This window comes from Capsicum annuum, chromosome 1, assembly GCF_002878395.1.
Source record: "Capsicum annuum cultivar UCD-10X-F1 chromosome 1, UCD10Xv1.1, whole genome shotgun sequence".
Taxonomy (NCBI): Eukaryota; Viridiplantae; Streptophyta; class Magnoliopsida; order Solanales; family Solanaceae; genus Capsicum; species Capsicum annuum.
The window spans coordinates 112,853,999-112,880,309 of record NC_061111.1 but is presented as its reverse complement, the minus strand read 5'-3'; the positions used below and the strand labels follow the sequence as shown (position 1 = coordinate 112,880,309).

Genomic DNA, 26,311 nt, shown 5'->3' with positions numbered 1-26,311 from the left:
ATGCCCCTCCTCTTCACGTGTCCGAACCATCTCAATCGTGCTTCCCGCATCTTACACTCCACTGAAGTCACACCAACCTTCTCCCGGATAGTCTCATTCCGAACTCTATCCCCTCAGGTCAGTCCACACATCCAGCGCAACATCTGCATTTCTGCCACCTTTCATTTTTTGGATGTGGGAGTTCTTAACTGGCCAACACTCCGCTCCCTACAGCAAGGCCGGACGGACTACATTTAGACCCATAACATACACTGAAAATAAAACCCAAAGAAAATCAATAAATGCAAACAACAAAAACTTGCAAGGGCGTCCCAGATGACGATGTATCAATTAAATGAACCATCTACATCCCACTGACAGAAAAATAAGGTTTCTCTAGAATAAAATAAGGAAGAAAAGAAGAAGGCATACTTGTCGCGATTTTCTTTTAGAGAGTCAAACAATATGTACTTTGATCAACATTATTTTTTCTATAATATTGAGAAAATATGACTTGGCACCTCACTACCTCACCTCTGAGGTAGAGGTACAAACTGTGAACGCTATACCTTCCATAGACCCCATTTTGGTGAATGTTGTTGTAATTGATATGAGCGAAAATTGAAATTTATAGTACTTGTTGTGTAGTTTTTGAATATATAAATTTTGATTTTAAAATATCAAATTAATCTAATATAATCTAGTTTAGATTCGAAAATTAGTCAAATTGTGCACTAAGTACCCTCTCCCTCTCTTCTTACAGGAGCTCCACGCGTTCTCAAAGTACATTGGCTCTAGTTGTCCTTCCTGCCTATTGGCTATTACACTACTCAACACTAGCGATGCCGTCGTATACTATCAGACTTTTACAACCGAACAGCCAAAATCTTAATTAAACACTCGTAGAGTAAAACCACGCCTCATCAGATCTAAGACCGCAACATCAAATACACATGTAACCCCCGGCCCACAGCCAGCACACACATCTCAATAAACTACACCTTAGTAGCAAATGAATTTGGATCGGCTATAACCGAATAAATCACACATACAAAACACAATAATAATAATAAGAAGAAGAAGAAGAAGAAGGAACCTTGCACGGACGGCCTTTGATGACGATGTAACCGTTCTTACGAATGGTACCAGCTTGTTGAGGAAAAGTTTTTGATGCACCAGCATCAGCCTTAGACTCAAATTGATGCTCCTCGTCAGACATAGCTCAAAATTCGATTGGGACGGAGGAGGAAAAAAAACAAAGCTGAATGGTGGATAGAGAGGCGAAGAACACGTGAGTGATATATATATATATATGATGGGAGAAAACCTAATGGCATTTGGACACATTTTAGGGTTTTGTTTTGATGGATTGATTGGTTTCTTCTCGACCGTTTGATTAAAATTTTCATACCTTTTGCTTCATGGTTTGATTTTGTGAGTAAGATTTTGTAATAAAATTAAAATCAAACTAATTTAGTCAATTGTTTAATTATCAAAATTAAACCAACCCGAATCAGTTTATATAGTACATGGTTTGGATTGACTTTTAAGAAACAAAATGATATTTATCTTTTTAGTTTTTACGGAAAAGGTCAAAAATACTCCTGAATTATCTGAAATGGATCAAAAATATCCCTCGTTAATTTTTTGGCTTAAAAATAGCCCTCCGTTAAATATTTGGCTCAAAAATTCCCCTCTCCTTAATAGAATTCCACCAAGTATGCCACCTAGGTAAAAAAATCACGTGGCCATGCCACGTCACTATCCACGTGTAAAATTTTATTTTTAATTACATAATTCAATTTGTTATCCAACCCGACCTACAATAAAAAAAAGACCTGATTCAATTATCCAAAATCAAATAACAAAGGGTTGGATCTTTCCAATTTCCATATCCCTTAATCTCTCTCTCCTACAAGAAAAATACGTTCTAGGGTTCACTGTGGCTGCTGCGTCTACTCAATCGAAAAGGGAAAGATCCATTGTCATAATCTAAGGTTCACTACGATCAAGGGTTGTTGTGGTGAGAGCTCAAAGAGTTGTTGAAGTTCGTCGTAGTTGAGAATATAGAAGCTGATGATGTTTTAACTAGGCTTAGCGCAACTATTACCAATAAACAATCTATTACCAGCCATGTAAATTTGCAACAAGCTTGAGTTACAATTCTGATGGATGGTTTGCTATATACTATGTTGTTAAATTTTGTATACTTGAGGTTACCTATGGATGATTCTGTCTGAAGGTATGTAACGCCCCGAGATCCCATCCCGAGATGTCACACGGTGCTTGTGACCCCGAAGGACCACAAGCTAACTCTTTACTGATATTTGTACCCGTACACTGCATAATATCCGAAATAAATGCAGAAACTGGCCATAAGGTTCAACACATCTATAAATACTCAAAATATAAAACTGAATACTATACAATACATCCATCTGAAAAACCTCTACTCTAACTGAACTGTGGAGTTGATGGGATAGGTCCCCAACTAACTCCGGCAACTGAAAGTAAATAAAATTTTGATTACAATAATAGAAGACTGAAACTCATCCTCGAAAGAAGAGGACTCACTGCTACTGCTGCTGACTGGGACTGATTTGCTGATGATACTCTAGGTCCTGTGCCTCTAAACCTATGGTGTTAAATGAGACACCATAGCGCAAATACGTTAGCATAAAATGTACCGAGTATGTAGACGGGGTAAGGCTACATGCAAGGGCCCATACATGCAAAATATGTATAACCTAAATGATTATGAAAATACCGCACGAAAACAAGCACACATACAAGAATGCATAAATCATACTCATAATCATCACAACTCTAGAGACTTGACCTTGGGTACCGCTTTACTGCAAGCTAAACTCACTACCATCACTGAGATACTGAACCACTGACTCATCTGGTACTGATAACTAAGGATCTGAGTATACTTATATCAAAAACTGAGTTCTGAGCTTACCGCTTTTAACCGACAAAATTAGAGATTCAACTTTTCTAACAGATAACTTTGGAAGCTTTATCAATGATAAGAAAATAGGATTATATCCGAATATGACAACAAGAATACTCAACAAATTCTGAGAAGAAGACCAATCCTGTCTGACGGGAGATCTTTAAATATAATAATAAGAATATTCAACATGATCTGAGACTGAGATCAAGCCTCTCTGATGGGAGATCTTTAAATATGATGGTAAGCATCTGTATATGAGGCCAAGCCTATCTGACGGGATGGTCCATGAATCAATGGAGCTATCTGAGTTCCTTACTGAGATAGATGACTATACCATACGGTTTTGACTTCTGAAGATTGATACTGAAACTGCAATTGTGGGAAGTAGTTACTTAACCGACATGCCCCGACCTACCACAGGTGAGGTCCAACCTATAACCCCAGCTGGAAGGGCATCAATATCGTGCCACGGGTAAAGACTCACTCTCGGGTCAAGCCTCTCTGATAGGATGACCTTCACAGGAAGTCGACCTGAGGCAATATAATAATCAACCTCTCTGATGGTGACAGCCTCTACTGACGGGGACTCCTGTATCCTGCGCTGGCTACGCAGTTCTGGAGTTTAGGGATTGCTACTAACGACTCCGGCATCTCTCTCTGATGGGAGAAATCGCCATCCCTTTCCTCGCTCGGTGCTAGTTTCTACTCCTAACTGAAAGACTCTTACTGAATCCTTAGAATAAACACAATAAAGCTGAATCTATTTACATGATCATGTTTCTCAAATGATCTGGTTGAAATACGCTGAGATCACTTGGTTCTATATCTAACAGAAACAATATCGAATTACGGTATCTGACTGACGATACATAGCTTGATTAGATTATTCGAATCATTTCTGAGATTAGAATTGAATCACTTGAGTTTCATTAGGACTGGGCTGAGTACAGGTCTGAGGCTAGATTACTAGCGATACAGAGATTACAGAGATAATTGAGATTACTGAGCTTTATTAAACTTTGCACTTGTCCGAGGATACAGAGTTCTATAGCTTACTGAGTTCTGAAAATCATGGCTCGATTGGAATTATCGAAAAACTGACACAGGCTCTAGACAACAACTCTATTTTTGGGTATAAATACCCCCAGGACTCGATAACATAGAAGTAAAGCATCATCATTCATTCAAGCATCACAAGCATTCATGTATCATTACTATCATTCAAGCATATTCACAAGAAACTCAGAAATCATGCCATATGTTCAATTTCACAATCATTAGAACATCACCTCAAGACTCCAAGGATTCACAAATGTCTACTCATCGTCACAACTACTAAGGGGTCACTCTAAGCGTTTTAAATCATAACATACTTTTCCCCTCACAAACCTTACGGCATTGCATCTATCATTTAGGAAATATAAACCTCTATTCACCATCATGATTACTAAAGGATCACTCCCAACATTCAGGGGGTCATCAATATCTATTCATCGTCACAAACTACCTTAAGGAAGACATGTTGTTAAATTATACCCCATTCAATGAAGTCTTGCATCAAGTACTTCATACCTATATCGATCTCGACATATATCTAGATACACGAGATTTTGGGAAAACTTCACACTATCATGTCATTGCTCTCTTGCTAACCACTTAGCATGTATCAAAACTTAAAATAAATCAAAGAGCACTTCCTTGGGAGATTTACCACTATTTTGTCTCAACATACTCACTACGATCTTTTGACAACCACTAGACATGTCCAGTTCTACACCTACTCGGGTGTTCCATATTATTGTTATGGCTAATTTCACTCACTAAGGCATTCTATCAAATACTAGGTGTTCATGGACTAGCCCACAACTTTGCGTTTCCCCTTTAACATACTACAATGCCCCTCTATGCTTCACCTCAGCCTTTCATCCAACCTATGGGGTGCATACTCCGTTTATTCAACCATCTGTACACCCTAATGTCATGAACACCTCACATAGACACCAACTTCAAAAGGGCTCATCACAACATCACATAAATTCCACATACTAGGGTCAAAGACCATAAATCTTGCAAACAATCATGAATCCAAACTCAACAACACAAGTAACATCAACTTCAACTCATACAAATCATGAAATATCACAAAGCATAAAATCCTTAAGTTTAAAAAGGGGTACTTGAGCTTCTTGGATGAAAGGGACCGAAGAATCAACATCTATATACCTGGAAATTTCTTTTCTTAAAGGCTCTTGAAAGGAGTTCTTGATTTCTCTAGATCCTTCTTGAATTTTTATGAAAGCAGAAGAGAGTATTTTGATTTTTGGAAACCCTAATTTTTGGGTGGAAGAGAGAAGAAAAATGAAGTTGAAGGCCCTTGGCCCGGTATTTATAGAACTGGGGGAGGATGTGGAAAAGACCAAAATGCTCCTTTAAAATTTGTCTAGAAAATTTTGATTGGGGGTTTATGACGGTCCGTCAGAGGGACTGATGGTCCACCAAGTTGTCCGTCACTCAAGTGCTAAAATTGAGATGTTCTTCCTTGAAGTGACGGTCTAAGTGACGGTCCACTAGATCGTCTGTCACTCAGGGTCCAAGAATGGGACATTCTGCCTCAGTCTGACGGCCCCCTTGATGGTCCGTTAACTTTCTGACGGTCCACCACTTTGGCCATCACATGATGACTAAAAGAGGAAGCCATTGCCTTGGTCTGACGGGACACTTGAAGGTCCACCAAGGACTTGGCGGTCCGTCAGATCGACCATCAAACCTGCGATTTCGACAATGCTCAGTCTAACCGCCATAACTTCTTCGTTCGATGTTAGATTTTGATGAAATTAGTATCGATGGAAAGCTTGCTCAATGCTATACATGACTAAAAGTAGAAATCAGGGAAATTAAACATGATTCAATATGTTTCATACTTGGGAAGATACTTCTGAAACTTTTAGACTCAGATTTTTTGCTTTGCTGGATACACTCTAAGGCTTAGACTAGAAGAGAACTTTGTGGGGTATTACAAGGTATCATATAAAATTTTATCATGTTTGTCCTATTTGGTATCATAGAACTGAAATTTTTATATTTTTAACCATCTTAAGTATTTCCTGACATACAAGTTTATGCTATACCAGCAGATATCACTAGTATAATGAGTGACTTTCTTCTTTTTAGGTACTTGGAGCCTTTTGGTATCTGTTTTCTATAGAACGTGAAACTACTTGCTGGAAACAAGCTTGTGGAAATTCTTCTGCCTGTCGTTACGCCGCATTGTACTGTGATAATGACCATATCGAATTTAAAAGATTACTGAATATTTCCTGCCCTATAGAGACACCAAACACAACACTCTTTGATTTTGGGATATTCCTTGACGCTCTGCAATCAGATATTGTGGGATCAATGAATTTTCCCAAAAGTTATTTTATTATTTCTGGTGGGGTTTACAAAACATAAGGTATGCTTGCACTCTATACTTATTTTTTGTATATTAAAAATTATGCTTGTTAGATATTTATACCAAGTATCATTCTGCTTAACCACATTTGCATGTATATGTAGTGGTTATTAACCATCTATTGAAAAGCTCAAGCAGGAATAGAAAGAAATTCCTTTCTGGAATAGTTTATGGCTGACATATTGCATACAAGCATAGTTGAGTGTATTCGACTATGTGTTGGCTATACTTCATTTAGTGTGTACTACAACCTGGTTGAAATTTCAAACAGAAATTTGTGCTGACTTGGTTGTTTTATGTACTGCAACCTGTCAACTTCTTTTAAATTTTCTTTTGTTTTCAATTGTTAACTCAATATTGTTGGATTTGCAATATGCTTTCTTTCCTTCTTCAGCTAAAGCCTTGGATAAGTATTCAAGCCATAAGATTAAGGCAGCATAGTCAAATGATGAAGTCACAGAGGTGGATCCCAGGCTGGCAGCTAATGTGGAGAGAATGCTTGATAAGTAAGTATATTTTCATCTTCTGTCGTGGAAGAATAAAAATCTGAACCTAGAAGTCTCACATTATATTTTGAAAGTTCCTTCTGGTTTATAATTGTCTTTCTTTTGACTTAGGTGTATAAAGGATGGCAAATATCAACAAGCCATTGGCATGGCCATTGAATACCAAAGGCTGGATAATGTTGCCGAAGCAATTGTGAGAAGTGATAATGTTGATGCTACTCTAGCATATTGCACTTCACATTTCTTAAAAAAAGCTTTCTTTCCTCCTAAATTTCATAGCAATGTCAAAAGGTTCAATCAATTCACTTGAAACTCAGAATTCGAGAAGATGCTATTGTGGATTCAATGCTCTAAATTTGATGGCTTGGAGAAGAAATAAAGCTTATTTCAGCCCAAGAAGCTGCCAAAGTTCTCATATTGGAGAAAAAAATCAAGAAGTTCAAAAGCTGTCATTTTTTTGTCATGTGTTTTGTTCTTTGTGTATGTTTTAGGAATCATGAAGTGAATGTATGTTTCTGTCTATGCTAGGAGAACATATGTTGAAGTAAATCTATTTTGTTGGTTGTAATGACGTAGAAGTGTTTGTATTGTGTTGTTAATGAAGTTGAAGTATTTGTAATAAAGTGAATTACTTGTCTCATGCAGGCAACTGGCTAATGATGCCTCATTGCCCATGCATTCTAAAGCAAATCAAAGGTGAAAAACAATTAATGTAATTGGCAAAAAGATAGCCTTCAAAAGCTCTCTTTATGTTGAAAGTGCCTATGGTAGAATGCCTGAGTGAAGGTAGAGAGTTTGTTTTTGAAAATTTCAGAGAGTACAATTATTGCCATAAGTGTATTTTATCCAAAAGAGAGATCTGCTGAAATGCACTCTAAATGCTTGAATACCTTTTAGGTAGAAACCTTGCAATTTCAGCCACTTGTTCCCGTATATTTGTACCTCAAATTATAGATCATGGATTTTTTATATAGCCAACCCTTACTACTTCGCATAACATGAGAAAATGAGACAAAAATGAGTTCTCCGGTTAAGGAAAAACTCTGTAAGCAGATTAATTACAAGTTTGTTGTCCTCAAAGGTCGTTGAAAGATGTCTAGTCAAATAATGCCACATAAAATGGGATGGAGGGAATAGTGTTTTATGAAGAGCTTACAACTCTTTTAATTCAGAATATACTACACGGTACATATGGAACTCCTTATATACAATATATTCAGCCACATTTCCAAATTTCTTGTCTGCTAATTCTTGTTTAATGTACACTTAAATGGTATAAGGTCATGCTCGAATGGGCATGTAAGTGACATAAGCAACAAGTCGATGATAGAACCTCAAGCAAGGGAGTGCCACTAACAAAAAGCAGCAATAACATTAAGAATACTGGTCCAAGAACAACGAGCCGCCATTCAGCACCCTCCAGCACTGGTGTTAAAGCCACAAATATCCCCCCACCTACCATCTCATCTTCTCCTTTTATCCTTCCCTGATCTCCCAGCATAATAGAAAAAAGTCATCTCACCAAACATTAAAGCTTGAAGCGCAAAGATCTCATATACATTGTCATACTTGGGGCAAACTACAGAGAGGAGAAGACAGAATTTAGCGTATACAAGAATATTACAACTTACAAGATCACCTTAATAAATAACTATCATTAGTCAAATTTGTCCTTATGCACACCCGAGAACCATTGAATATATAGCATTAATGTAGTACTTAGTACTTAAGTTTTTGTATGATATTTGTGTCTGCCCTTTGTACTATACATTTTTTGTGTAGCTTGCTTATAAGTCAAATTAGCTTTACAGAAAGCTAATATCACCTCTCTTTTAAAAACTATCTAAAAAAATGTCAAACTAATGTTGTTTCCATGTCATTGTAACTTATTTTAGACTGGAAAAGGGAACTATCGAAGCTTTCTACAACGAAAACTTCATCTTCATGTGGGGTGAATACCTCTGGACTTCTAGTTGCATATGCAGTGCTTCTTTGATTTGCATTCCACTAAAAAGAAATCTGGATTAAGGTAAATTTTCAGCTAAAATAGTCGTGAAATTTGTTTAAGATAGTTGAAAAGAACATACGTTTTGTTAACGATCTGTGTTACATTATTCTGTTTGTCTATTTTTTTAGATTTTCCTGCATCATCATAAAAGGGTGGAAACTTTATGATTAAGTGCTTAATATGTTATGGCCAAACTGAGTACATCTCAGAGAGCATTTTCCACAAGAAAAGTCAACATTAACAATAATGGTGATTTTAACAAGGTTTTAAGTTTGTAATTTGCTGTAAATATTAGATTTAAACAACTACTACTATGCCTCAGTCTCAAACAAGTGAAGGTTGGCTAGTTGAATCCTGGCTTCTTCATATAATCTCATTTCATATCTGTTATAATACTATATGAAGTAAAAGTGAAATGCCTAACAACTAAGATGAAAATATTAATTCAAGTTCCAAAGTCTATAACAGATTTTAGGATTAGCATATTTTTGTAAGGAAATAGTCTCTCCTTGTGTTTTTCATCATATTGGTCCATAACATGGTCTATAAGAGAATACTTCTATGTCGTTGAAGGGCCATGTTAAGGATCTCCTATTTCGCGAAACATATTTCCCTTTTTGTTTAGAAATTAAAACAAAAGCATAAAATAAGCTGCATGAACATAAATATCGTGTAATGAAGGGGAGCCTTGAAGCAACATAGTCAAGGGTTCAAGAATTAGCTATTGATGCTTGTGTCCCCGGCAGCCTATATATTACTTAGTATCCGGGATGCAAAATGTAATCTATGACTATATATCACTTGAAAAATATTTCTTCTTAACTAACATGAAGTTTAATTCAGATAATACATACCTTGTGTCTATTCAGGGATGAACTTTGCATTTTGATATTTCTAGTCAAAACAAGAAAAAAACTTTTGCTTCAGAATTTTGTCTAAATACCAAAAAGTATTCAAAGAAAGTACTTCTTTCATATTAACAAGTACCTGTAAATGACTTTTTACATGAAAAATGGTTAAGCCTTTTGAATCCGTCAGCTTTAGTACTGCCTTTCGCATCACCTCTGGCAGATGAAGGAAAGAACAACCAATCCAAAATGACCACCTCCAAAGAAACAAAAACTAAAAAGATCGATAAGAGACGTGTAAATTTACTTACTGTCAGCTCTTCCAAGACGGTTTACACACTCAATAAATCGATTGTGGAGATCCTGAGTCTACCTGATTCGTATGTTACTTGATAAAGATCCTCCTGAACATCCAGAGTTGTTAAAAATATTTGCTGATTGACAACCAGATTGTTTCCTTATATGTACCAAGTTAAAACCACATGTATTATAACTACACCATGCCCGAATCTTTAAAAGTTTGCTATTAACAAAACATGTAAGAATTCGAGATTTCAAACCCTAACTTCAACAAATTTATAACCTAATAGCAAAATTTCAAAAGGAGAAAGAACTCACGAACAAAGCTCGTAGTCGCCACCAAAGATTTTTGAATTCAATAAGCAATTTATATCATATGCAGCCATAGTGAGCCTTAGATTGTAACAATGGATCTTTTACCTTTTGATTGAATGCAAGCAGTAGCCACAGTGAACCCTAGAACATATTTTTCTTTTAGAAGAGAGAGAAATTAAGGGACATGGAAATTGGAAAGATTCAACCCTTTGTTATTTGATTTTGGATAATTGAATCGGGTCTTTTTTTATTGTGGGTCGGGTTGGATAATAAATTAAATTATGTAATTAAAAATAAAATTTTACACGTGGATAATGACGTGACTTTTTTTTACCTAGGTGGCATGCTTGGTGGAATTCTGTTAAGGGGAGGGATATTTTTGAGCCAAATATTTAACGAAAGGGTATTTTTGAGCCAAAAAACTAACGAGGGGTATTTTTGATCCATTTCAGATAGTTCAGGGGTATTTTTGACTTTTTTTTCTGTAGTTTTTATTATAATAAGATGGGATAACTATGTGACTTGAGAAAATTGAACGAAATGTGTCTTTCAAGTCTTGAATGAAGGATTGGTGACATTGACCAACTTAAAGGGTCAAACATAATCAAGAAACTTGATTAAGTTAATTGTGGACTTGATTAATATTTTTAAAACTTTCTAAGCTTTTCAAAAATACAAATTAACTTACACCCCTCTCCTTTCTAAATCAACCGTCTCTCTCCTCTCTCTCTCAACTCTCTCCCAACCAACAATTTTGCAAAATTTCTCCCTTCAATCACTAGCGACTTCAAGCTCCGATGACAAATAGCTAGGCGAGTTTCTTTTCGACTTCCAATCGTCAATCGACGTGACAAATAGTGTTCTCCGACGACAATAATTTTGAGTTCTTCGTTTTCCATTTCTTCTTTAAAAGGTAAAAAACTATTTCTTTTTAGTTATGAAGAAACAGAGGAACTTGAGCCAACTTCTCTTCTAGTATTGGTTAACAATTTTAATATTTCTTGCTTAAATTTGAAATGTGGACTGAATAAAACCTTAATTTCTGGCATTTCTTCTCTACTCTTTTTGGTGTGAAGTATAATTTTTTGTTGTTATTGTAGTTCTTATTGTCGAACTGTTGATTTGATTTAATGGTGATTTTTTATCACCGATCATGTTCTTAGTGTGTGTGTGTTGTGTTGGTGTTGCTGGGTTGATTTCTTATTTTTTTTAATAAAATGATGTTGCAACAGATGAACCATCTGATGCAACAGATTAACCATCTAATGCAGCAGATGAACCATCTGATGCAATCAATTAAACATTTGACATAACAGATAAACCACCCGATACAACAGATTAAACATATGTTGTAATAGATAAAATATCTGATGCAACAGATGAAAATATGATGCAATAATGAAAATCTGATTCAACAGATGAATAATCTAACAGATCATTCATCTGTTACGATAGACGACTCTTTTGTTTGGAAGAAATCTAAATAATATTTATCAAATAGATAACTCATTTGGCAATAGATGAGTGATCTGTTTCAACAGATGAGTGATTTATTTTTATTATTTCCAACAAATTACTCATCCCCTGCAACGGTTTGGTTATAAGCTGTAATAGATAACCTACCTGATGCAATAAATGAGTGATTTATTTTTATTGTTTCCAACAGATTACTCATCCGCTGCAACAGGTTGGTTATAGGCTACAACAAATAACCTACTTGATGCAACAAATGGGTGATCTATTTTTATTATTTTTAATGAATTACTTATCTAATGCAATAGTTGGTTATAGGCTGCAACAGATATCCTACCCGGTGCAACAAATGAGTGATCTGTTTTTATTATTTCCAATGGATTACTCATCCGCTGCCACAGGTTGGTTACATGCTGCAACATATATCCTACCTAGTGTAATAAATGAGTGATTTATTTTCATTATTTCTAATGGATTACTCATCTACTGCAACAAGTTGGCTATATGCTGCAACAAATATCCTATTTGGTGCAATAGATGTGTGGCCTATTTTTATTATTTCCAACGAATTGATCATCCACTGCAACAAGTTGGCTATATGCTGCAACAAATATCCTATTTGGTGTAATAGATGTGTGGCCTATTTTTATTATTTCCAACGAATTGATCATCCACTGCAACAAGTTGGTTATATGTTATAATAGATATCCTACTTGATGCAACAGATGAGTAATTTATTTTTATTATTTCCAATGGATTACTTATCCTCTACAACAGGTTGGTTATATGCTGCAACAGATATCCTACTTGGTGCAATAGATGTGTGGCCTATTTTTATTATTTCCAATAGATTGATCATCCGCTACAATAGGTTGGTTATATGCTGCAACAGATATCCTACCTGGTGCAATAAATGTGTGGTCTGGTGGAACTGTTATTTTACTGTTGTACATGTTTGATTTACTATTATCCTTTTTAATGACGCATTAATCAATTATAATCTATTTTATGTTCCTATTAATTTTAGATAATATGGCTAAAAAAAAGAAACTGAATTAAGTCTAAGTAAAAGAACAAGTAAAGCAGCTAGGCTACATCCACCACTCTATCAATCAGAAGTAGAAGATGATGAACATGGGGAGGAGGAATATTTCAAAAGAGAAGATCCAAATGTGAATAGCCCTTTCACCAAAGAGTTGGTCAAAACCTTCAACATTGATCGTTATCCTGTGAGAATGCAGTACGATGGTGCCATAAATTTAATGGGTGATTTCATGGTTAAGTCAGCCATGGGAAAATTTTTCGACGCCTTCAGAAAAATACTTCAAGAACAAAAATTAGATGCTTATTTCAGGGACAACTGCTTTGGGAAATTTCTTGATTTGCCAAAGGACAACAATGCTCATTTCCAAATGAAAATGGTATATGATCTTCTCAAGCGTAGGTTTATGTATGAAAACAAAGATAAGATGGATGAGGTGTGGATAAATTACTGTGGCAATGCTTGTTTGTTTTGGTTGGAAGAAGTTTATCATAGTTACTGGATTAGAATGTTATCCTTCTTCTTCTTCTTCTTCTTCTTCTTCTTCTTCTTTTTCTTTTTCTTCTCAAGTTATACCTATTCTAACCCCAAAAATCACCCCGCATACCCAAAAAGGCAAAGGCAAGTCGAGTGATCATGATAACCTAGTGTCCCTTATTGGTCCAAGCTTCAAAAACATAAATTTGATAGAAGCTTTGAAAGGTAAAATACTTTCAAAGAAGCACAAACAATCATTATGCTTGGTTTGGTTTGTACATAATGTTCTTTAGGCGAGAGATGTTTATGACAACATACCACTTGGTTTGATAAAGCTCTTCGAGGATCTTGAGGTATTTAACAACTATCCCTGGGATTATGAAAGCTACAAAATGACTGTTAAATATTTGTTGACTCTGTTAACGCTATGGACAGTCAACTTATATGTCTTTCCATGAGATTTCATGGTAAATATTTCTTTTATCATGACATGATTCATTTTTTTTCGATAATGCTTTTGATTTATTAGCATTATTTTATAGGGTTGGGCATTTGAAGTCATTCTTTATTTGAGACAACAAGTGAACTACTAGGAACAAGTTTCCTGTCCAAGAATTCTGAGCTGGTTGTCGGCCAAAACTAATAAAAATGCAAAAATTCTTGATCTCTTCAACCCCTCGGAGGAAGTAGTAAGACTAATTCTAATTAAGTTTTTGTTTTAGTTAATAATTTTTAAAAGTGATTTTATCATCATTCTAATATATGTACTGATTATTTTAAATTGTCCATCCGTGGCTTGTTTCGACCAATCGAGAGTTGAAGATGTCATTTTTTCTTACTTTTGCAGTTTGTACAAACAAAGAATTGTTTGAAGCAACAACCATCACAAGAAAAATAATTTTGGAGGGTGGGCTTGTTGTTGTTGATGATGGTAGTGGTAGTGGTAGTGGTGCTCCTCTTATAGTTTTTGAAACAACAAACATTATGATTATGATCATACTGGTTATACAGATTTTGCCACTTCTAGTGAATGTTCTGCATGTAAATGTCAAGACTACAAGGCAAAAAATGATGGAGTGATTAATACTATCAATGCATTAACTGCTTCTGTAAAGAAAATGACATTTAAAAGGGGTGTCATTCCATAAAAGAGGATTTCATATCCAAACACTCCACTAGAGATCAAGGTGGCTAAGAGGAGAAGGAAAGAAATTTTCAAGGCATCATCAAGCATTCAAAAAATCAAAATTGCAACTCTTCTGTCTTTGTCTTGCATCTTTGATCAATGTATAAGGGCCACAAGAGAGCAATATGAGCTGAAAAAGGTGAATGTATATCATCTGTTCCAACAAACAAACATACACATATTTGGTTCAATAGATTATACATCTGCTAAAAATTATCAAACAGATAATACATCTATTGCAACTGTAGTATAACCTATTGCATCAGATGCGTTATCTGTTGTAATATATGTCTACCTGTTTTAGCAAGTCAAACAGGTCTTAGTACTATTTTAATTTGTACCAACAAATGAGTCATATGTTGTAAAAGATGGGTCATCTGTTTGAAATTATCATACAACTCTATTTTACTTGTTCAGTTTGTCCCAATAAATGATCCATCTGATGCAACCGATAAATAATCTATTGTATATATATATTATTAGCATTGACAATTCTGGCTTTCCAAGTGGATGTCACGGTAGAGGCTACTGCTAAACAGCATAATATCACAGTTCATAATCCATCAACTGCTTTCATGGAAGAAGAAAAAGTAGAGCTTGTCATTTTGAGAGAAAGAAAGAATTACCCATTTGAAGGGTTCAACATCTCAGACGAGGCTCTACAAAAACTAATAAGTTGATCAACGACTATTCAGAATAAATTGCCGATGGGCTGTTAAAGCATCACGCCGGCAGGTACATAAATCTTTTTTAAAGATATTGATCTATACAATTCTTGTTGTAAAATTAAGACATTAGCACATATAAATCATGTAGAAAATAAAATGACTAACATTACAAAATGAATGATCGAGGCTTGGTTTTGATATGTTCAACTTTGTTGTTACACATTCCAGAATGAAGGATTAGTTCTATTTGATGTCACAACCTCAAACTTGCTGGAATGATGAGGTTTAAATGTCATACATATTACTATTAATTAATACTTTATTCAGTTGCATTTGTGTATTAATTTTAATATCATGTAATCTGAAATGTTTGATAATATATACAGCACATCGATGTCATTTTTTAATACCTCCGAAAGAAGGCTCAGTTGCAAACACAAGAATAATATAGATACACGACAGACAATTATTTGTACAAAGTTTACATCAATAATGCCTAGATAGGTTTTGTCAACAACAACCGAAAGTTTCCTGAATTGAGGAATGCTTAATAAACATTATCAAAGATTTTAGCACTCTAGCTGGCTTACCTTGGCATTTGGTCGATGAAGTATACATCCCAATCAATTGCGGTGATGAATTCCATAGGGTGTTGGCTGTCGTTATTCTAAAAGAGAGGCACATCCGAGTTTATGACTCTATATGGGGAAGGAGATGTTCCGCTTCATTGTCGGAGAAGCAAAAGATGGCTAAAATATTGCCTATTTACCTTGATATGAGTGGCTTTTTTGACCAAAAGGTTCGTACTGATTGGTCGACGATTGAAGCATACCTGGATAAAATAGGTAATTCATTTGATGTAGAATTTATTAAAGAAATTTCTCAACAACCCATTGGTAGTCTATAAGTATCATGATTTAGTTTCATTTTATAAATTTTACAACGCTTACATGAACTGCAAGATATGAATTATCTATTTTTTTCAAATGTAAGGATTGCGGTCTTTTTGTTACCGCTTACGTCAAGTATTTGAGCGATGGATTTCAAGTACCAAATAATGGTCTTGATGTCGGATTACTCTGCAAAAGATATGTTGCTCTTTTATGGAAATATGGAGAAGCGAAAGCTCAGAAATCATACGCAAGCGACATTAAGCCGGATTTCATAGCACCGAATGAAGAACAACTTGTCCATATTGAGTAGATCTTTATAGCTTGAGTCTGTCAAAGTAATAACCTCTCCTTGGTAATTGTTGGCACCAAAGGTTAAATTATTGATTTATTTGTAGAGTAGATTATTTGTACCCATAATGATTTTCTTACATTTTATTTATTTTTTGAGTTATTTCATGTAATTTCTGAAGGGTTCGATCTATTTAATGTTGTCTGTGAATATAATTTAATCCTTAGTTTTGAATTTATTGATTGAAATGGAATACTAGATTCAAATATCACAATAGATAATACATATGTTACAACAGACGACATATCTATTGTAAATTATCAAACAATTTAGACATATGTTGCAACATATAGGTCATCTGATGGAAATTATCAAACAGATCTTCCTAGTTTTTTAATTTGTTCCGATAGATTACCTATCAGTTGCAATAGATTGTATATCTATTACGACAGAGACTAAGAGACATCTACATAATGCAACAGATGAGCAACTTATTACAACAGATAATCAATCTGTCACAATAGATATACTATCGGTTACAACAGATAGACAATCTGTTGTATTATAAAAAATCTACTTTTGTCAAACTTAAAAAATTATTATGGTGCTTGTCTTTGTACATCTTCTTTATACACAGCTCCAAGCATTTAGTTAGTACCCCATAAGCCCAGAGCTCTTGCATTTTTGCCACAATGACACTGCATAGATCAGATATTTTTGTGTCGATCAGCAAACATTTGATATATGCAAGTGAGTACGACCCACACGCAACACTGGCTTTATTTTTTTAAAGCTGTATGCCCTTGTTTTGACCTTCAAAATCCCATGCTTTCTTCATCAATACTTCTGCTGGCAAATGATCCATCAGTTTACTCTACCTCAACAAGCTGGGGAGCAACTCCAATAGTAACTACACGTAGATAAGAAAAGCATCATCTTTGAAGACAGGTAAGTTGCAGTCATAAACCTTAATATTTCCCTCCTCAAGAAGTATCTCAACAACGAGAAAATATTTGACTTCCACATTCATGACTGGGAGAATTCTCTTTGTCTTGGTCCAGCTTTTGATGTGTGGATATGGACTCTTCTCTCTAACATAGTTAATCATATCTTTTTCCCATTCGTACATAGAAACTAACATATTATATCCCGCGCCACTGGGAGTTGACGCTAGCTTACGGAGTGTATTGTACATATTCTTGAAATTGTTGTAGAAGTTGAGGTCCATTATCCCATCGACAGCATCATAAGCATCTGAATACGCTAATGCCTGCCCCTCATAAGGAAAAGAATTTCATCAACTACTGTGATATAAGAATTCAATTTTTAAATAGGTTAGTAATTATAAAGAATAAAAATAGAGTGTAAAGATGCAGTGGATGGTCCATCTGTTGTAGAGTGTTCTCTGAATCGGTTCACAGATTACCCAGCGTAACAAAAGTTTAATCTGATGCAATAGAATAACTACCAGTTGCACCAGAATACCCAGCTATTGTAACAGACGACACATCTGTTGCGTAGCTTCTTCTTCTTCATGAAGTAGATTAGAAGGCTAGGTTAGGAAAAGTAAACTTACCCTATCCACGTACCACTTAAGCATAGCTGTCATACTCCTAAAGTCTTCATAGTCAAACATGTACATGGTGTATTCTTCTACAGGTTCCTTCTTCTTGGGATACTTGGAATTTTACAGTTTCGTGCTCTCTTCATCCAAGTGTCATGTATATGTCCATCTTTTTCAATGGCCTCAAAACTTCAACAACTTTTGGAGAGGGAGAAGTTACAATCTTTTTTGTTTTCAGACTGGAGAGTATTTGGCTAATTTTTATTTTCTTTCTCCCAACCACCACTATAGGAGTGTATAGCTCCCCCACTTTCTTAGATAGTATGATATCCCTCTTGGATTTCAATTCCTCAGCAGCTTCAGAGATAGCCTCTAGTTTTTTAAGAAGTTTATCATGTTTGTCCTTGCACATTTTACATTTTTAATGAGAACATAAGGATAAAGAGAGGTAAGAGAGACCACTGTAGGGGTGGGAGGGACCAGTGTATGGGTGAGAGGGACCTGTGTAAGGGGTGATTTCAAATATATTTATTTTTTCTTGAGCATCAACATTCTCATCATCATGATGGGTTATCTGATTATTTTTTCTTGAGCATCAACAGACAGATTATCTGATGCAACAAGTTGTCGATTTGTTACAACAGATAGTATATCTGTTGTCGTAGATGGGTTATCTGATGCAACAGATGGTATATCTGTTATTGTAGATGTGTTATCTGATGCAACAGATATAGAATCTGTTGCCACAACTCTAATAATAATAATAAGCTGAAAAGTCACGACTTATCACAATAATCAAAAAGTCACTCAGAAGCTTCATTTAATTAAGTCATAACTTTTCAAAGTACTCAAAAAGTCATCAGTTTGTATGTAATTAATAAATGAAGGTGAACAGTCGCGCCTTTTTTCCTAACTCATTCAAATTTAATTCTCTATAAATAGGTCTCTCCTTACTCGTTCATTCTACTAAATTTATTTTTTGCATCTTGTCTTTCATATTACACCTTCAACCACTTTCTCTTCTCTGACTCAGATAAGTTTTTTTCTTGATTTTTGTGTGAATATACCCAATTAGTAGTGTACGTCATATTACATTTGGATTCTTTTCTTTACTTTTATTTTAACATTTTTTGTCAATTCATTCGTGTTCTAGATATGATTGATCCAGTATGGGACATAGCTATTTTACAAGGCACCGTGCATGAGCTTCAAACTCAGGTTCATGACCTTCAATGGGAGTTGTCTGCAATGAAATCTAGGATTCTCCGAGATATCCAAAGGCTGAGGAGGGCACTGCTGATGCCGGTTGAAGATTGGCCGGCTGGCAATAATAATGATAATAATAATTATATTATTTTTTTAGCCTATGTATTTTTATTTGTTTTTGTTTAATAAAAATTTATGTTTGATCGACTTTGATATTTTAATTCTTATTTAATTTTCATTTTGTTTATTTATTCTTCTTAACAAACATGCCGATGATTAAGGAATAATTTGAATCCAGTAGCAATATCAAGAGTTAAAACTTAAAACTTGACCCAATGCATACATTAATACTCAAGTAGAGACCTCTATTAGATCATATTAATTAAGCACTTGGTAAATTATTAAAGTTGATCAAATAAAAACTACAACATACCAGTATAATCCCATAAGTGGGATCTGGGGAGAGTGGTGTATCCCCAGACCTTAAGCCCATACCTCGTGAAGGCAAATTATTATTTTTCTTTTAGCCTACGTATTTTTATTTATTTTTGTTTACTAAAAAAATTATGTTTAGTCGACTTTGATGTTTTAATTCTTATTTAATTTTTATTCTATCTATTCCTTCTTCTCAATAAACTTGTCGACGATTAAGAAATAATTTGAATCCAGTATCAATAGCCATAGTTGAAATATATGGGTTATCTGTTGGGTTTGTGGCAGGAGCTATATTGTGTTGTTTCAAACAGATTACTCATCTGTTGCAACAGAATAAAGATATGTTGCAACAGATAAATAGTCCATTGCAACAGATAAATATTCTCTTGCAATAGATTTCTCATCTGTTGCAAAAAATAATTATCTATTACAATAGAATAGTTATCTGTTACAATAGATAACACGTCTGTTGCAACAGATTAACCATCTGTTTGATTCATGTTACGGGCACTATAGAGCCATAAACATGAATCCAACATATGAGTCTTCTGTTGCAACAAAATATGTATCTATTGCAACAGACTGGGTGATCTATTTAAATTGTGGGCTCTTATGTTGTATTCATGAATGGGTTCTATTGATTGTTAAAAAAATAATACTAGTAGTGTACCCAGATGACAAATTCAACTAAAAATCACAATTTTACTTTCCAAAGTCACCTATGAAGTAATGCCAAAGTGCAAAGTGATGTATGAAATAAAATTTCACCTAAAAAATTAGTCAAGTAAGTAGCACCAGTAGCTGTAAAAATAACAATGGCCGACAAGAAGAAGATGATGATGATAATGAAGTAGAAGATGATGATGATAATGAAGCAAAAGATGATGAATAAAGCATCAGCAATAATGAACAACAAAAATCGAGAAGAGAGAAAGACATCAACGAATGAGAAGAGAGAGAAACACGCCTTTTTCCCCCAGTTTCCATTATATTAGCTAACATTTGGCTCAAAGTGTAAATTTAAAAACTTGTGGGTTATTTTTAAATTTCTCCAACTTTCTTAATCTATAATAACATAATTGTCACCTTCACTCAATTATTAAGACTTGAGTCACCTACACCTTATTTTCAAACTCTTTTGCCACTTTTAGCTTAAAGCCCTATGTGACTTACCAAATATAGACTCCTAATTATTTTATTTAACCTAAATTTTAATGAAGTATTATAATTCATAACTTCCTCTTATCTATTAATTATTTATAATTACAATTCATAGTCTCTTTCATTTATTTTCTCTCTTTCTATATTTTTTGTTACTCTCCCCTTTTCTTTTTCTTTTTTTTAATTTTTTTCTTTTCCTTTTTGTTCATTTTATTTTTCTTTTTTTCCCTTTTTCATTCTTCTCTTTTATGTTTTTTTCTTTACCATTTTTTTTCCTTTTCATTTTTTCTCTTTCCTTTTTATCCTTTTTTCTGTATTTTTTGTACTTTTTCCTCTCATTTTTTTTGTTGTATTTTATATTTTTTATATTTTATATTTATTTATGTTATACTATATATTTTAAATAAATTTATTATTTATAGTTGAATAGTTTAACCGTGAATATATACAATTTATCATTTGTATTTGTATACAATAAATATATGGATTAATTGTATTTGTTTGGGTCTTAAATATATAAATATGCAGTGTGTCATTTAATGCAAATGTATCATTAGTATTTGTATTTCAAATTTATCATATGTATTTGTATATAAGCAAGTATCATTTTGTATGCGTATGGTTCAAGTTGTATAAACATGTATCATTTGATGCAAATGTAACATTTGTATTTGCATAATTTATCATTTCATAAATAAAAGTATTCATAGAAAGAATTTTTTTTTTTTTTACAATTATTAGAAATAAAAATATTTTTTTTTACAATTATTAGAAATAAAAATAATCTTGTCAACTACAAATTCAAATACAAACAAATGAAACAAATTAAATTATAAATAAAAATATAATATGTGGTCAACTAACAAATATATATACAAAACAATTCTCTAAAAATATAAGTGCATCGATAAAAATAATACACAAACACAAATAAAATGAAATCACACAATATAAATACAATGTCCAACCAATTATAAAATACAAAATAATTTTTTAAAATACATGTATGAATTGTATAAAATATAAATGATGGTGCCACCTAGCAAACACAAATACAAGTGTAAACTATAAAATACAAATACAAATATGAATTATAACATACAAATACAAGTGCGAACTCTAAAATACAAATAGAAATGCAAACTATAACATATAAATACAAGTGCGACCTATAAAATACAAATACAAACTACAATATATATACAAAAACAAGTGCGAACTATAGAATACACATACAAATATAATTGTATCAACGAATACAAAAATATAAATGATGATGTGAATACAAATACGATAAGTAATTATGGTATTTTTGTTATTATTTGTGACTTGTACTCGAATAGTCATATTTTTCAAAACTACAAAAAATATAAGATAGAAAAAAAAGAAAAAAAGTACAAAAAAGAAAACCAAAAATAAAAAAGAAAAAAAAATAGAAGATAGAGATAGAAAAAAGAAAAAGAATGAAAAGAAAAAACAAAAAAAGGAAAAAAAATAAAAATATAAAAGAAAAGAAGAAAAAAAGAAAAAACACAAAAAATAAAAAAAAGAATAGAAAAATAAAAAAAGTAAATGAAAATAGGAAAAAAATCAAAAAGTAAAAAAAAAAGAAGAGAAAAGAATAAAATAAAAAAGATGATGGTAAATAGAAATACAATGCGCGGTGATAATATTTCCATCATCATCCATGGCTTGTATTCGATGTAGTCATATTTTTTGAAAAATATATCAAATATCAAATGTGAATAATGTATTTATGTTTTATATGAATACAAATTATTGAGTAAAAGCAAATATATCGGATGTGATCTATAAATGGTAATATTGTAAAATGTGGTTATGGAAGGTTTCTGTGCCAAACTGTTGCTGTTTTGAAATTTTTCCTAAAAATAAATGAATTTTTAATTTATAATATGTTATTAACCTTTTGTTATGGTGATTAAGATTTTCTTAATATCTACAAACTTTAATCGATAACAATAATATGCCCAGTATATTCCCATAAAATGAGATTTTAGGAGGGTAGAATGTATACGGTCCATATCACTACCTTAGATGTGAAGTAGAGAGGTTGTTCCCAATAGATCCTCATCTCGAAACCAAGCAATATAGGAAAAAACATAACATAAGAACAAGAAATAAAAGGTAGTAACAAAATAATAGACAATAGCAGAAAAAAGATTATCACAAATAAACTTTAATTGAGCTAATATGAAATACAAAAAAAAAAGTCAGGCAATCTCATAGTTGTTTTTTTTGAATAAATGAGTTTGGATTCATGAATTTCTTTTAATAAATCAGCTTAAGGTTTAAACTTGATTAGCCTATTAAAGGGCGAAATAATCAGATAGACCCATGTCCTAGTCTAAGTTTGTAGTGGACACTTCTACTTATTTTTTTGTCATCTGAATCCTTTAACCCATTAAAACACAATATTTTAAATCCTTTTGAATATTTACAGAGTATATGTTGCATTAAATTATTGAGCTGAAAAAACGCATATAAACACACGTTTTTAAGAGAGTGAAGTCAATATTTTTTATTTAAGAATATTTCAAAAAATTTCAAAATAATAAATTTAAAAAGGGGACAAATAATTAAAGAAAATCCCAAAATCCTCTTCTTCATCTACCCCTCCCCCACCACCTACCCCCACCCCACAGCACCACCACCAACACTACATCCAACCCTCTCACTGGTCCCCGTCCTCCATCCCCCACCACCTACCCCCACCCCACAACACCACCACCAACACTACATCCAACCCTCTCACTGGTCCCCGTCCTCCATCCCCCACCCAACACCATCACCACCATACCCAACCAACCATTCCCTACTCCAACCCCCGACCCTATTTCTTTCTTCAGTGGGAACTCTTTCTACTTTGATTTTTTCGGCAAAAATCTCCCCAAAAAATGTCATATCCATAAATCAGCGACCAAACAATCCAATATCACCCACCCCTTTGCGTCAATTTTGGTGAACCTCTACTGGAAATCCGGTGCTCTACCCTCCCAAACTCTTAAAATCAATGAACAACACAACAACTCATCGAAAAATCTCTTTATTGAATACCCTTCAGAATTGGGTTTCGAAGCATGATAATGGTTGGAGAGAAGATTATAGAAAAATGTATCATTCTAATATTTGAGTCTGCAATGTTGTTGGATGTTTGATATATTTTCTAAGCTTCTTTATTACATGTTTGAAAATTTTGGAACATGGTTCTTACTATCGGTGTAATGTCTGAATCCTTTATTTTGCCTGAGATTAGAGAATTAAGGACTTGATTGCTCCAAGGTATATTTTTTTGCTGATAAGAAGATCTCAGAATTATGAGGTGACTAGGAATAATATATGATTATTCAAAGTCTCAAAAAAGTGGTTTCTAATAGCTATTTCTGTGCAGTAATCTGTGCATTTTCAAGAAACAACTTTGTTTCCAGATTAAAAAAAGTAGTATCAATGAAACAACTTTAATCTCTTATTTTTTTCCTTAAGTTTCCATTTGGGGATGGAAATTGAAAAAGGACATGCCAAATTTTGATATCATCACCGTCCTTCCTCCATCAATTCCTATGGCCAAGCTCACCAGAAATGCCATTAACAGTCGACCAACCCTTATAGAAATATGAACTTTGTTTTATTTTTTTTTTAAATTTATTATTTTATTTTTATTTAATATTATTGGTTAATAATTTTAAAAAGTAATTGATGATATGGATATGATGTGACATTAATTTATGTGATGTGGATCTGATGTGTAAATTATTTTAGGGCGAATGAGCTATACATATGGTAGGAGGGGTTTGAAATCTTGTATTTTGATGGGTTAAGGGATTCAGATGACAAAAGGCTAAATAGAGGTGTTCACTTTATAAACTCGGATAAGTACAAGGATCCATTAGACCATTTCGCCCCTATTTGGGATAACTAGTTTGGGGTACGTTTGTTGTAAGTGTATCAAACGTCAATTAAGAATAAACATATATCAAAAATAAATTATTGTGTAGGTTATTTTATTAAGTTAAATTTTTTTAAAAATATAACGTAAAATTTTAAAGATAAAAAAGTGTAGTTAATTAAAGAGTAATTTAGTCATTATACTTATTTCCTAATCCTAAATGCACTTTATTTTTATGAAGAGTTATTTTTATTCTCGAAATTCTACATTTTTTAATCAAAATTGAGTATTAAATTATTAAATGTAAGACGACCCTTTTATATCTTATTTTCCTTCTTATCTTTGATTCTTATCATTTTGGTATCAAGTGCCCAGGTTAAGATTCATTTTCACAAATGTTAATCTTGAGATTTTGATCTACTAAAGAATCCAAAAGGAAAAATAAAAAATTCCAAAAAATAAAATAAAAAATCGTTTTGATTTGTTGTTTTTGACACTAGATCCTTATTCTCTAGTATCAATTAAGTCAAAATCCAAAAATTTCTTCCAATTTTTTATTGTTAGGAAGATTAAACCATTAAAGGAGCTTGAAGGTTTGAAACTTGAAAATGGATCTTGAAGATTAGGGATGATTTGAGGGACAAAAATTATTGGGTCTTATTCTCTAGGTTGACGAAAAGCTACTCTTAAAATTTGGGACAATTTCATGAAGAATTGAAGAATTTACAAATTTTGTTGCTCTTGAAATTCATCATGTTCTTCATGCGAGTTGAGGAAAAAGGAGTAAAATAGGAGCATTTGATCCCAAAAAAAAGAAAAAAGAAAAGAAAGAGGAAGTGTAAAAGGTGTAGTGGGGCCACTTGAGGAAATTAAAAAAAATACTTTTTTAAAAAAATTAAATTAAAAATCCACATGGAAGCCAACAAACCATCACATCAACAACATTTTCCCCAGCGCCTGTATAGCACGTGAAGGGCAACTTCAGAGGCTGAATTTTAGCCTTTTCAACACTTAGTTTAACTTGGGACCCCAAAATTTTTCTGAGTGTCCAAACTCTGTGGTTCTTTTTTCTATACCTTCTTTCTTTGATTTTTCAACTATTTAGCGAGTAACTAACATATTTAATTACTTATTAACTAGTTTTAAATCATCAAATTCTTTCTTTGATGTGTCAAATTAAGCGATACAAGTAATTTTTCTACTTTTGTTACTTAGTTTTTTTTTACTTTGATTTTTTTTGCTTTTTTCTTCAACTTTTCTCATCTTAATTCATCGATAACTTATTGATTCAATTCCTTTAGCCTTCAATCGAGTTGTCCTTCTTTCAAGAGTCACAAGAATCAACTCCACCACAAAGGATAGGTGATCTTGAATTGATTGAGCCAAGCTAGTTCACTACCTATTTTGAGACGATGCTTTAGGAGGTGAGTTGGGAGTTTACATACGAGTGACATGAGCCTTTTCATACTAATATTATTTATTAAGTTTGGTAGGTACCATGTCAAATGCAAGTCCAAATAGCAAAGGCTCCAACCACATCTTAAAGGCTATCACCCACCTCACCAAATAAATAGTAGAAATGAATGAAGGATTAGGAGCTACAAAGGAAAGGTTGGTACGGGTAGAGAGAGGGAAATCTATTCA

The 26,311-nt window shown here is 33.4% G+C and overlaps 1 protein-coding gene across 1 annotated transcript in view; it reads right to left on the bottom strand.

Annotated features, from left to right (window-relative positions):
• Positions 1 to 1,466, bottom strand: part of LOC107876569 (eukaryotic translation initiation factor 5A-4) — a 6,509-nt gene extending 5,043 nt beyond the window's left edge. Inside the window, exon 1 of the mRNA XM_016723463.2 lies at positions 1,076 to 1,466. Coding sequence (XP_016578949.1) covers positions 1,076 to 1,198 — 123 coding nt within the window. The 5' untranslated portion in view covers positions 1,199 to 1,466. The remainder of the gene's footprint in view (positions 1 to 1,075) is intronic.
• Positions 1,467 to 26,311: the final 24,845 nt, after the last annotated feature.